Source organism: Leptopilina boulardi, unplaced genomic scaffold (assembly GCF_019393585.1).
Source record: "Leptopilina boulardi isolate dan_hultmark-lab unplaced genomic scaffold, ZJU_Lbou_2.1 LbouV2_122, whole genome shotgun sequence".
NCBI classification, from domain to species: Eukaryota; Metazoa; Arthropoda; class Insecta; order Hymenoptera; family Figitidae; genus Leptopilina; species Leptopilina boulardi.
This window is the reverse complement of record NW_026137666.1, coordinates 2,994,187-3,009,277: the sequence shown is the minus strand read 5'-3', so window position 1 is coordinate 3,009,277 and position 15,091 is coordinate 2,994,187. Positions and strand designations below refer to the sequence as shown.

At 29.9% G+C, this 15,091-nt stretch overlaps 1 protein-coding gene across 1 annotated transcript in view; it reads right to left on the bottom strand.

Annotated features, from left to right (window-relative positions):
• Positions 1-11,891, bottom strand: part of LOC127287011 (dnaJ homolog subfamily C member 3) — a 104,908-nt gene extending 93,017 nt beyond the window's left edge. The window contains exons 1-2 of the mRNA XM_051313709.1: positions 11,592-11,891; positions 11,151-11,261 (exon numbers count right to left, since the gene is read on the bottom strand). Coding sequence (XP_051169666.1) covers positions 11,151-11,261; positions 11,592-11,640 — 160 coding nt within the window. The 5' untranslated portion in view covers positions 11,641-11,891. The remainder of the gene's footprint in view (positions 1-11,150; positions 11,262-11,591) is intronic.
• Between the last annotated feature and the right edge of the window lie 3,200 nt (positions 11,892-15,091).

Genomic DNA, 15,091 nt, shown 5'->3' with positions numbered 1-15,091 from the left:
TCTGAAGTCGGTTTTCAAAAATACAATATGGCGGATCCAATATGACAAATGAAAAATGTAAAAATCCGTTCAAATAGCCTGAAGGGGTTTTCAGTTTTTTTTTAGCAGCCCATTTAGGCGTTTACCAATTCTTACCACGTGGAGGTAGACAAAATTAAGAATGTTATTTTTTTTTATTTTTTTAAATATAATTTGTTTATTTTAGAGTTAATTATTAATACTGAATTAAAAATTTATTTATTCACATTTCTGAATATTTCTAGTGACATACACACAGAAAGAAATAGTTAGTAAAACTTTCATGAACTAGATATTATCTTCTTGATGGGCACGAAGTTAGTAAATTTTTAAACTTTTTCAACGAATTCATCAACTTTTTCTGTGCGCATGCGTAAACATTGGATTTTATGGAGATAGTGGTTATGGATCCGCCATTTTGTATTTTACAAACCCGACTTCAGATTCTTAATCAGCAACCCCAAAAACCCCCGAGAAACTGATTTCATGTAAATACGATGGATTTTTTTCAAAATCCGCCATATTGGATCCGCCATTTTTAATTTTTAAAAATGAAGTTCGAATTCGTAAACAGCAACCCGGAAAACCCCCGAGTATAAAAATTTAGACCAAATAAATACATTTTTAAAATTTTTATCCGCCATATTGGATCCGCCATTTAGAATTTTTAAAAATGAAGTTCAAATTCGTAATCAGCAACCCCCCGAAAACCTTCGAGTATGAAAATTCAGACCAATTGAATGCATTTTTAAAATTTTCATCCGCCATATTGGATCCGCCATTTTTAATTTTTAAAAATGAAGTTCAAATTCGTAATCAGCAACCCGGAAAACCCCCGAGTATGAAAATTCAGACCAAATGAATGCATTTTTAAAATTTCATCCGCCATATTGGATCGGCCATTTTGCATTTTTGAAAACCGACTTCAGATTCTTAATCAGCGACCCCAAAAACCCCCGAGTAACAAAATTCAGGCAAATCCAGTTACATTTTGTCAATTTGACCAATATTGCACAAAATTTTCACATTTTACAATGATTTTGACGCCATATTTGGTCCGCCATCTTGAAATTTTTTATTCTACTTTACGTTTCTCGAAAGTACACAACTTTTATGCACCTATGGTTGACAATTTAATTTTATTCTTACATTTTTTCCGATTGAAAAAAAATGTCAAACTGAAAAAATGAAACTTTTTTTGTGTTTTTTGATATTTAAACCGCCATATTTAATTTCGGCTTAGACGAAATTAATTTTTGATACCGGAATCGGAAAGAGCACACTCAAGACCTATAGGAAATGTACCTCTCGTAGAAAATGTTGACCGATTTATTTAAAATAACGTAACCTGAATGTGTACAAAGAATTTTCAGTTTTTGGGCGTTAATGGGTTAAACTACTCCGTGGTAGTTTTTGAAGTTGGTGTATCATTTCTGAACACATAATGTAGTTCCACTTATAAGCCCTGAATAAGCCCTAAATTTCTAAGTACTTGTTTTTTAAAAAAAATAATTTTGAACTACTCCGCGGCAGTTTTTAAAGTTGCTGCATCATTTTTGATCACCCAATGTAGTTGAGCAATTCCACGTGAGATTGAGGGGTCTATCCTCCGATTTCTTCTATACTACATTTTTGGGTAGAGGTTATGGGTCTAATTGAGTAAAAACAATTTTGAAAAAAAATATTTATTATTTTTCGAGATATTTGCATTAAACAATTAGTGCAACTTTTTTTTAATTATTCATAACTTTTTCACTTTTAGTCATAGCAAAAAGTTTCTTATACGTTTTTGCTCAGAAAATATTAAAGTTTAAGAAAAAAAATTAATTTTAAAAAATTAAATTTTTTAAATTTATTTATTTAAAAAATTAAATTTGTTTTTAATTTTTAAACTTGTTATCGGGCTCCGTTTAAGCTGAAAAAATTCATGAACATTCCTTAATATGAGCCAAAGACATGTGCCAAATTTGGCGAGATGCCCTATTTTTTGTTTTTGAGATAATAATTAATTAATTAACAAAAATTAATAAAAAATGAAATATTTTACAAACAAATAAAATTAGAATAATTTTAAAAACGCCACTTTAATGCTTATCAAAATCCGCATCCAATGAGCCCTATATGAACTATTTCGGATGAACGGATATTAAATTAATAATAAATAATAATTATTTAAATAATTAATAACATTTGAAAGAGGGACGATAAACAGTTAATTTTTTTTTGTTTGGAAGATCATCTGATTCCGTGTCATGAAAAGAATATTAAGTATTATTAAGAATCGAAAATTAATTCTAAAATGTTATTTAGAGAAAGACCGAAAAATACCGTGCCGAGCTGGTAGGAAACCTACGCCAAGTTGTGCCGTGGAGTGCTTAAAAAGCGATTTTCAATAATCATCTGTTAATAATTTATATTGTTAAAAATGCTATTTGCAATGGTTTTATTTGACACACAATTAGACGATCTTCAAAATAAAAAAAATTAACTCTTTATCATCACTCTTTTAAATGTTATTAATTATTTAAATAATTATTATTATTTATTATTAATTAAAAATCCGTTCATCCGAAATAGTTCATATTGAAGAATATGAATGAATGTTTTTTATAAAAAAACATATTGAAGAACCCTAATTTAGCTCTTAATTCCTATATATGATTATTGTTTGATTAAATCGAGTTTAAATAATTGGGGATGTTTTTTTGTACTTAGGGGTTGATTTTTGAAAATTTTAAATAGTCCCAGTTGAGAGCCCTAAATTCCTATGGAAGAAATTTTCAAAAATATTTAGGTTCTGTAGTGTGGTACTTCCAGCTTGACGTCAAGCTAGCAGTACCAAAGGTTATTTTAAATAGGTAAAGGGCCCTAAATTTTTACATGTGGTACTAAATTAGCCCTGATTGAGCCCTAAATGTGGGCATATGTAAAAACTCTTTTTGTGGAAGTGGTACTTCCAGGATTACCGACCTATAATTTAGAACTGCTTATAATTTATTAAAATTCTGTTCACATTTTTATTAAGTTATTTTTGTCTTTATCTACATAAATAAAACGTTTAATAAGAAACATTTCTTGTATTTAATTTAATTTTTAAATATTCAAATTAGGAAAAGATCGAATATCTGAAATACGATCTTTTGTTAATTTAATCTTTAAGAAATTTCAATTTTACAATAATTCTAATTTTAAAAATTTAATTTTTTTTAATTTGTTCTTTTAGAAATTCCATTTTTTGGTATTTTTAACATTTAAAAATTTGAATTACCAAAAGATCAAACAATCTGGAAATTCGATCAAATAAAAATTTGAAATTGGAGAAATTCCATCTTTTGGTAATATGAACATTTGAAAATTTCAAGTATCAAAAGATCAAACAATTGGTAAATTCCATCAAATAAAAATTTGAAATTTTAGAAATTCGATCTTTTGGTAATTTGAACTTTTAAAAATTTGATTGTACTTTAAAAAATTGTATCACATCTTTAATTCAACACTCATTAAACTTCTCTAAATTATTATATCAAACACACTATAAATATTTATTATTAAAACGTTAATGTTCAAATTTTATAGGGTTTCCACTGAATCTTTCAATCTTAAAAAAAGAAAAAAAGATTTAAAGTTAGTTATATACTTTAAAAAACCCGTGAAATTAAATGAAAAAATCAGTACGAGAAGCAGGCGCAAAGCGCCTACATCATGGGGTTTCGTGGCTTCTAATGGGTCATTTTCAATATTTACAATCATTTTTAAACAAATTTAGTCTTAAGTCTTTTGCTTAATCAGACTTAAAACTTAAGGGGACTTTCTGGTTTACAATTCCAAAAAAATAATTTTTTCTTTATACGTGCATGCAAAAACCTCGTTTGGCAACCACTTTCAGCTATCCAAAATAGTCGAATCCCTCACTGTACGCACGGACGATGAGCAAAGTATTTTGCTCACCGTTAAGCGGTGGCCAAAACATTTTGCTCATCGTCCGCGCGCACAATGAGGGAGTCGGCCATTTTGAATAGCTGCAAGTAGCTGTTAAACGAGGTTATGCCTGCACTTATAAAGAAAAATATGGTTCGATACTCGTTGCCTCACGAGCGTATGCCCATTACTCGTGTAATGAGCAAAACGCTCGTTTGGCCCCTTGTATCGAAATATACTATTTTTTTGCTTGAAAATGTTCCTTAGTATTATAAAATTACTGTCCCAAAACGTTTTTTAAAAAATATGTAATAAACAAAAGTTGTAATCAAAATTGTTTGATAGTCCTGGCTCAATGTATTATGTTATGAAAACTTTAAACGCGTTTTTCTCGAAAACACATTTGTCAAACTGGTACACGGCTTTTCTCGAAATCTACTGAACCGATTTTAAAAAACTAAAAACCATTCGATTCCTTAGTTAAAAAACTAGGGAATAAATCTTTGAAACTTCATTTTTCTACCCCCTGTTTTTTATAAGGGGGTCAGTTGCCCCAAAAACATGGTGTTTTTTCGAATTTTTAAGAAAAATTTTCATAAAAAATTGTTTTTTAGGTTTGTTGTCTAGAATAAACCCTTATGAAGAAATTCGCGTTTAAAATTTGAAATGGTTTATTACAGGTTGTCCGCAATCACCTGTACCAAAAAAGGCACCTTTTAGAAGACATCACCCTACAGCTAAGAAATTGCTTAAGTCCCCTTAAGCATAAGAATTAATACAAAACGCTTTTTTTTGGAGTCAACTTCAGCATACTATAACATTTAATTCAATAATTTAAATGTAAACATATTTTTTTGTTTTAAAAATACTTTAATTTTAATATGTAAAAAGATTTAGACCGATATTTTAAAAAATAAAAAAAATATTGCAAAAAAACGAAACTGTTGATTATTCGCCTTTTCCATGAGAAACACCCCTTAATACTGTCTTCTTAATTTGAATAAATAATTATTCACTACAAATTATTAGTAAAATAATACATATTTTTTTACAAAAGAAAAGAATTTGATTTTTGTAATTGACCGTATTAATTATTAATAATTTTTGTAATGAAAAGGCCTAAGTACGGTTTTTTGGATTTATATATTTTTTTATTAGAAATCCCAACTAGTTTTGAACATTATAGTTCCTCTTCAGGGGATAAATTGTAATTTGAAAATTATACAGACATTGTCCGTTGATTGGACAGATTATAAGAAGATTTCAAGAAGGATAAAAAATTATATTTTAATTATCTGGAAAAAGATCAGAAGGTTATGTTTTGAGGTTAGTTTTGTATTAATTAATTTTGAAGAATAAAGAAAATTTCTTATCATTTTAAAATTAAAAGCATATATTATTAAAAGCATTTTTTTTCTTTTTAGGACAAATTTTTAATTGATTTTTTAATTTAATTATAGAAACAATTTTTTGGAAACACATTTTTCGAAAGAAATGTGTTTCTGTTGACAGAAAAATTAGTCAAATAGGTTGGGTTGTGTAGTGAAATGGGTTGCAGGTAAAGTAGGTAAAGAAGGAATTTATATTATTTTGAATTTATTCTAATAAATTTATTTATTTATTCTAATTTATTCTAATAAGTTCTAATTAAAACTAAATTTAAAATTTACGTTATTATTAATAAATGTTAATAAATAAATTAAACAATTTTTTATGTGCATTAGTTTATTATATCTTTTACGGTTGTGTAGTAGATTTTAATCAATTATTCCCGTTAGGATTGTATATCCTACATCACAATATATATCATCTGGTGTGAAAAAAATAGTTAAATATTAATAAATAATATTTATTAACAGTAGTTATTTAACAGTAGTGTAAGCTTAAAGGAAGTTTACATGAGGCTTACAGTAAACTTACATTGATGCTTACATTAAGACTACATGAAACTTACAGTAAGTTTACAGGAAGCTTACAGTAAGGTTATAGTAAGCTTAACTGTAAGCTAACTACAATCTTACACTGCAGATTACGGTAGAGAGGACATTTGCAGCTTACCTTAACCTCACCACAAGTTTACGCTGTAAGCTAACGAATCTTAGGTTTAAACTCATGGAAAGCTTACAGCAAGATGTTGTGCTGTGTGGGATTTTAAAAAAAAATTTCTTTATTTTTAATCACAAAAAGGTAAAAACGGGGACAAATCACCAAAAAAGGGGACTAACTGTGATGCTTGTAAATTCCTTCTTTACTTACTTTACCGGCAACCCACTAAGCAATCCATTTCACTACACAACCCAACCTATTTGACTAATTTTTCTGTCAACAGAAACACATTTCTTTCGAAAAATGTGTTTCCAAAAAATTGTTTCTTTAATTAAATTGAAAAATCAATTAAAAATTTGTCCTTAAAAGAAAAAAAATGCTTTTAATAATATATGTTTTTAATTTTGAAATGGTAAGAAATTTTCTTTATTCTTCAAAACTAATTAATACAAAACTAACCTCAAAACATAACCTTCTGATCTTTTTCCGATAATTAAAATATAATTTTTTATCGTTCTTAAAATCTTCTTATAACACAGGCCAACAAGATTTACTTTCCAAGAATCAGACAATACTTTTCCGAAGGCTTTCGACGTGCTGAATCCGAATCCGTCCTTAGAATTGATTCTGTGCGTCAGGTTCTCGAGATATTCTAACCTTAATGTGCAAAAAATCAGTTTTTTAACTGCATTTGAGGGCATGCAACATCAAGAGATAATTTTTTTCCAAAAGATAAATATGGCATCTGAAAGTGCTATTCTTCCCCTTTAAAACCCAATTTGAAAATTTAAAAAACTTCATTTGTCTCTGAGTAATCGTTCATTCAATTTTCTGAGAATGTCGAATTCTTCGATATTTAAAAACTGAATAGGAACATATAAAACTTCGATAATACATAAGAATATTACTACAAACATCTAACTTTCAAATAGTTCTGCACATTTTCGGTATAACTGAACACGAATTCGATGTCAGAATTTCAAAATTCAAAATTGCGGATCTAATATGATGATTTTTTGAAAATCGATTGTATTTGCTCGTAATTTGTTACTCGAGGGTTTTTGGGGTCGCTGAACAGAAATTCGATGACAGATTTTCAAAATTCATAATGGATTCAATATGGCGAACGATTTTTTTAAATATCGAAGAATTCGCCCTACTGAAAATCCCTGTACAAGATCTTGTACAATTTCCTGTACAGGATCAGCAACTGAACTTGTACAAGTTCTGACCAGTTCCTGTACAGGAAAATGCATACGAATTTGGAACAAGTTCATGTGTGAGATCTTGTACAAGATCTGGTGCAAGATCTTGTACAAGAAAGATACTTGTACAAGATAATGTACATGATCTTGTACAATTTCATGTATAAGTACTTGTACATGAACACGTTCATGTTCTTGCACATGAAATAGTTGTAAAATTTTTTTTTTTAATAAAATTTGAGATTTTGATAATTTTTAACCACTAAGATTCGTAACTCATGCATGCTAAAAACTATTGCGCAGCTGTAAAGGTTAAAGTAAACTATTGCGCAGCCTTTGAAGTTTTTAATTTTTAGTAAAGAAAAACATGAATTAACATGTGCAAGAACATGGACGTGTTCATGTACAAGTACTTATACATGAAATTGTACATGAACATTTTCTTGTGCAAGCATCTTTCTTGTACAAGATCTTGCACCAGATCTTGTACAAGATCTCACACATGAACTTGTTCCAAATTCGTATGCATTTTCCTGTACAGGAACTGGTCAGAACTTGTACAAGTTCAGTTGCTCATCCTGTACAGGAAATTGTACAAGATCTTGTACAGGGATTTTCAGTAGGGCGCCATACTCAGAAAATTGAATGAACGATTACTCAGAGACAAATGAAGTTTTTTAAATTTTCAAAATGGGTTTTAAAGGGGAAGAATAGCACTTTCAGATGCCATATTGATCTTTTGGGAAAAAAATTATCTCTTGATGTTGCATGACCTCAAATGCAGTTAAAAAACTGGTTTTTTGCACATTAAGGTTAGAATATCTCGAGAACCTGACGTGCAGAGTGAATTCTGAGGCCGGATTCGGAATCAGCACGTCGAAAGCCCTCGGAAAAGTATTGTTTGATTCTTGGAAAGTAAATTGAATCAAATTTTGTTGGCCTGTGTAATCTGTATTTAATATTTTATTCAATACAATCGTGTAAAACAAATATAATGACAATTTATTATTTAAAACCCATTATTGCAATAATTAATTAAATATTTATTAATTATTGTTAATATAACAATTGTAAAATTCGTCAACCACAATTACTTAAACATTTTAGGACCATAATATATTTTTCTCACACACTGAAGAGGTTAATATATTACTTTAAATAATCGCTCGTCATTTCAACAAATATATAAAAATATATAACGAGTATAAATATTTATAAAAGTGAAATTAAAATAAAACGATAACTATATTATAAACAAGCAAAATATAATAAATATGTTACATAAAATGTAAAATCAAATTTAAATTATCATTTGCAGTTCGTTGTTTAAGTTAGTTGGTTAGGTTGCTTCGTTTAGGGTAAATGTCCCAACTACTGTGATGTACAATCTAAAACCGACTTTAATGATAAAATAATAGAAGTGTAAATGAAATAATGAATTATATCTTTTTGTTAAATCACTTTAATGTCTATTGAAATAGAAACGATACTTTAAACTTTTAAAAAAACAAATATATTATTAAAAATATTAACTTTTTTAAAAATGGCATATGCAGGTATTACTGCAAGTTTGCATGAATCACTGCGCATCGTATGCACCAATTACTAGAGGTTAGGTTGACTAATTGACTGTAAATTTTACTAATTTTATAGAAATCGCAGTAATTGAAGCACCAGCAGTAATTGATACACTTACCCTGTACACTACCGTCCGAAATTGTGCGAACGCTTACACCGCGAGTCATTGAAAAACATACTCGCGTGAAAATAAAGATAACTCTGAGAGAAATTAACGTAAAGACTTTTCCCTTATAGCGTTGGAAAGCTTATAAAATTTCGAAAAAAATGATACCTATTTGAATGAGATTGCTTAAATAGGTTTAAATATATCATGTTATAAAGTTGAAAAAATAATTGTAATTTTTTGCTTATTTCCTACCTTGACTTTAACCTCTTGCATGGTCCAGGAAAATCGACGAAAAAAATTGTCCTTTAACATAATTATTCCTTGAAATCTAAGCTTTCCATTGATTCCAAGAACAATAAAAAATGTTGACGGGTTTGCCAGTAATTGAAAAAAAGGACGAGCGTGCACGAAAAAAAATTCGACCGTCAATCGCTCGATTTTCCCGTCTCGCTGCCTCTTTCGTTCGTGCGCCAGGGCCGAAACAGAGAATTTTGATTAGGCGCTTTCCGGGCACCATTAATTTCATTATTTTTGCCTTTTTGTGAACATAAATTATTTGTATAACGCGAAAGATATCATAATTGTGTTATAAGTTAATCATACAGTTATTAAAATTAAATAAATGTAATAAAACTTATATATTTCATTTTTAAAATATTTCACATACATAAAGATATTAATTTTTTAATCACTCATAATAAAATAATTATACAATTAAAGTTTTGTAAGAATTAATATATAGTTATAATCATTAAACAATTTATTATTAAGAATCAAAAACCTCGTTGGTCAAATTGAATTTTTTAATAATGAAATATATAAGTTTTATTACATTTATTTAATTTTAATAACTGTATAATTATCTTATAACACAATTATGATATCTTTCGCGTTATACAAATAATTTATGTTCACAAAAAGGCAAAAATAATGAAATTAATGGTGCCCGGAAAGCGCCTAATCAAAATTCTCTGTTTCGGCCCTGGCGCACGAACGAAAGAGGCAGCGAGACGGGAAAATCGAGCGATTGACGGTCGAATTTTTTTTCGTGCACGCTCGTCCTTTTTTTCAATTACTGGCAAACCCGTCAACATTTTTTATTGTTCTTGGAGTCAATGGAAAGCTTAGATTTCAAGGAATAATTATGTTAAAGGACAATTTTTTTCGTCGATTTTCCTGGACCATGCAAGAGGTTAAAGTCAAGGTAGGAAATAAGCAAAAAATTACAATTATTTTTTCAACTTTATAACATGATATATTTAAACCTATTTAAGCAATCTCATTCAAATAGGTATCATTTTTTTTCGAAATTTTATAAGCTTTCCAACGCTATAAGGGAAAAGTCTTTACGTTAATTTCTCTCAGAGTTATCTTTATTTTCTCGCGAGTATGTTTTTCAATGACTCGCGGTGTAAGCGTTCGCACAATTTCGGACGGTAGTGTATCTTCGGCGCGCGGTGTCCGGGTTCTATCCCCGGTCCCTTCAATTTGTTTTCAAAATTGTCTTCGCAATATTAGGTTCCAGAAAAGTAAATTTGTTGAATATGAAGTTAGAAATTAAAAAAGTTTTTTTTTTTTTATATATTAAAAAATTTTAATGCATTTCCTGAATAAAACAACTTTTTATTTTTCACATTGCTTTAAATGTAGGTATTTCAAAATATTATGCATTGGATTATAATTTTAAATTTATTTTTATAACTTCGATTCAAAGGCCTAAAAAATTATTTTAACATTGCAGAAATATTACTGAAAAATTACGCAATGTTCCTTAAATATTACCAAGAAATATTGCAGCAACATTGTCACGAAATATTTCAGCAAACAAGACATTTAAACATTGCTGCAATATTGCAGTAATATTACACTGCAACATTGGCAACATTGCACGAATATTAAGTGCTATTTGGACTGACTTTTTTATTTACACTGTAAGAAAATATATATTAAGTTTTAATAAGTATAGTAAATATTTTTCAATTTCGGGAAAAAGTGTTAACATACGAAAATTGAAAATTATTTACTAAAATTTTTACTGTACTTATTAAAATTTAATATATATATATTTTCTTTAGGTGTAGAACTTGTTCATTTGAATTTTTCTTGCCTTTCTCTCGAAAATTAAAACTGTCGATAAATAAAACTTGAACTTTTTTTGAATCCCCTTGAAATTCAATTTATCGAGTGTATAACATAAAAATGAAAATAAAGCTTAAATTTTTTTACTACTTTTAACAATAAATATTAATAGAAATGCTATATGCAAACGAACATACCTACGGCTGCATGGTAATATGTAAGAGCCTCTTGTAGTTTTCCTTGAGCAAGAAATTCTTTACCGAGATCTGAATGCTTATCAACTTCCGACTGACTTACTCCACCAACAGCTAAGATAAAAAAATATATCAGAAAAATAGTGACTTATAACACCATAATTATAAAAAATATTAAAAAATGTACACCTCTGTATACAGTAGCCAGTTTATCAATTAATGACTACATTTTAATTTAATTACTGAATTTGTGTGCTAAAATTTTAAACGTCACTATTTCAAACTATAATAAAATAATAAAACAAATTGCAATTTTTTATTCCTGAATATATCTAATTTATTTAGGTCTTTTAAAAAATAATGCATTGCCTTATACTGATAAACATTATAACATATATTTTTCGTTAATTATTGTATAATCTTAAAAAGGTTAATAATACAAACCATCAAAAACTATATCTAATAAAATTAACAATATAGCACAGTAAAACATATCTTCCTTCAAAAAAAAATTTAGCGATAGAACTAACAAGTGATACTAAAATCCAAAATTTTGAAGAAAATTCACAATTAGAAGTGAAATCTATCTTGACGTCGAAAATTGAACAGTTGTGTAAAATTGTAAACAACCATCATCCACATCGTCTTTTAATATCATTGCAATCGTGGTTTCACGTTATTGGTCTACCATCAGACGTATACACAGAAAACAAATGTTGTCCGTTTCCGAATTGGGAGTTTCTGCATACTTGCAAGTTAAGGCTAACGCATAATAAATTCTCAGGCCGCAGTCCCAAAACAGCTGTGACGGCTGGCGTCCGTTTCTAGTAACCTTTTTTGGGGAATTAGGATTCAAAATTAAAAATTGATAAAAATTTGAAAATTACTACTGAAAGTACACGTAGTGTTCTAAAGACAGTAAATTACGTCAAGAAGAGAAAGAAGATTACGGTAATTTACCGGTAAATTACCGGATCGTTTTTTCTCTGAGAATTTATGAGAATTTTTACTTGTACTTTTATCCTTGTCTGACACGTGCGTTGTCATGACAACGTGTATGACGAGGATAAAAGTACAGACATATGTTCCTGACTGTACAATTATTATTATAATGAAAAATATCTTTGTTACAATATATAATATATATATTAATATATTAATATTGATATAATATTACATTATTATATTGAATCAGGTACATTTATATGCCTGCACTTTTATCCTTGTCTAACACACATGTTGCCATGACGACGCACGTGTTAGACAATGATAAAAGTGCAGGCATATATACCCGACTGTCATCTTGTCAGTAAGAACACAGAGAAAATTAGGGTGCAGTCCCATGGAGCAGATTAGCAGATTAGACGTTGACCAATAAAAAAACAGTCTCTAACGGAAATGCAAAATTTGCCGCGAGAGACTAACTTTTGATTGGCTGAAATCTATTCTGCTAATCTGCTCCATGGGACTGCACCCTTACAGTCTATTATATTCATTGTTCAAATTATTCATTTAATAACATGTCGGTCGTTTATTTATAACTTACATACTATAAAAATACATATTTAAATTTAAAAAAGGCAATTATCAATCACTTAAATGAATATTCTCATAAATTCTCTTTTTTTCGGTAATTTACCGCAATTTTCTTTCTTACATTCTCAGGTTTCAATTTTACCGAGAATTTTAAAACACTAAGTACACGCGTCACTGAACTCTATATATAAACCTATTGGAGAAAGGCCTTGAGGGAGAGTCCAGAATAAGTGGTTTCTGAACGTCGACGTATCATTCTATCTTTGTCTCTCCCATTGATGTCCCATAAGACCGACTCGTCGCTATCAGGGTACGGTCACACGACTTTTGGAAAAACCATTCTTGTCTATCTCTCTCCTAAGACAGACGCATAAGTTTGTCTCACTCTGCGTTTTCCGTCTTTGGGAAATGTAAGAAAATGCAGAGTGAGACAATCTTATGTCTCTGTCTTAGGAGAGAGAAAGACAAGAATGGTTTTTCCAAAAGTCGTGTGACCGTACCTTCATCGCGCCGACCCGTATTCTGGGGTCGATTCCAGAATGGAAACGCAGACGCATCCCCATTCATGGAGCGTCTCCAATAGGAACCTAAGAGCATTCGTAAACGTAGACGTATGACGTCACCAACGCTAAACTACATGGGAACCAATGCGACGTGTACGCAACGCGAACATTTAGGAAACCTATTGGAGAAAGGCCTTAATAACATTGTGACGTCACGCGTTCACATTTATAAGTGTGATATATGATAATAATATTATTATATTAAAATATAGTTTATTAATATAATATGTTACAAATACAGATATGTATGTGTACCAATGTAGACCACTGAACTCTATAAAGGCCTTTCTCCAATATGTTTCTAAATGTTTGCGTTACGTGACTGATACGTTGGTTCGCAAGTGCAGTGACGTCATCAAAGCATTGATACCAATCACGAACAAAAAGTTTGGTTTATGTTCCTTTTATCCCTGTTTTCCAACATTACAATTTTAAATGCAAATGTTTCTGGACGGCTTTTAATAATTTTAATTATTTAATATTTATAATTAAAAAATTAAAAAAAGTTTGTTTTATGATTTTAAGACACTGAATTTTTTAATTATAAATCTTAAATAATTAAAATTATTAAAAGCCGTCGAGAAACATATGCATTAAAAATTGTAAAGTTGGAACAAAGCGATAAGAGGAATGTAAACCAAACTTTTTGTTCGCGATTGGTATCAATGCTTTGAAGGCCTTTCTCCAATAGGAACCTAAACTTTTGCGTTGCGTGACTGACGCGTTGATTTTAGCATTGGTTGCCAATAGCAACCGACGCAATGCATACGCAACGCAAGAGTTTAGGATCCTATAGGCCTTTCTCCAATAGGAACCTAAACTTTTGCGTTGCGTAACTGACGCGTTGATTTTAGCATTGGTTGCCAATAGCAACCGACGCAATGCATACGCAACGCAAGAGTTTAGGATCCTATTGGAGAAAGGCCTTATTGGAGAAAGGCCTTGATGACGTCACTGCGCTTGCGAACCAACCCGTCAGTCACGCAACGCAAACATTTACAAACATATTGGAGAAAGGCCTATATATCTGGAATGCTCTCTGTCATTGATTAGGCTCTGTCACTTGTGACATCAGAGTCGATTCTAGGTGGGACCTCAGAGGCCTGGAGGGACAACAAACAGACGACACAATGTTATTCTTATGGGGAACAAAATTAGTTTCCACTCTCATTAATTTTATTCATACTTTAAACATGGAAAACGCTTGTTGACATATAATAAAATTAAAATGTGTGTTGATAATTAATTTTGTTATATATTTGATTCAATTGCATTGATAGATTCTCTGAATTCGTGATAAAATATAAATTTTCAGGTTAGGGGTGTTTGTTTACTAACTTGAAATCTTTTACTGCTGCGGTAATTCCCACTTAAAATATATATTTTATATCTTTTTTAATAACATGCATACTGGATATTGTTTAATAATGTTGTTAAAATGTAAAATGTGATTAGTAAACAAACACCCCTAACCTAAAAATTTATATTTTATCACGAATTGAGAGAATCTATCAATGCAATTGAATGAAATATATAACAAATTAATTACAAAGACACATTTTAATTTTATTATATGTCAACAAGCGTTTTTCATGTTTAAAATATGAATAAAATTTATAAGAGTGGGAACAAATTTTCTTTCCCATAAGAATAAAATTGTGTCGTCTGTTTGTTGTCCCTCCAAGCCTCTGACGTCATATCTTGAACTCGAAATATCTCGATGAACTGACACAGCCTAATGGTCGCGAGCAGAGAGAGAGAGAGAGGGCTGATTTATGTATCCCTCTCCTTCTCTTGCTAAACTGCGCAGGCGTAGTACAATACGATCCTAAATGTTACTAACTG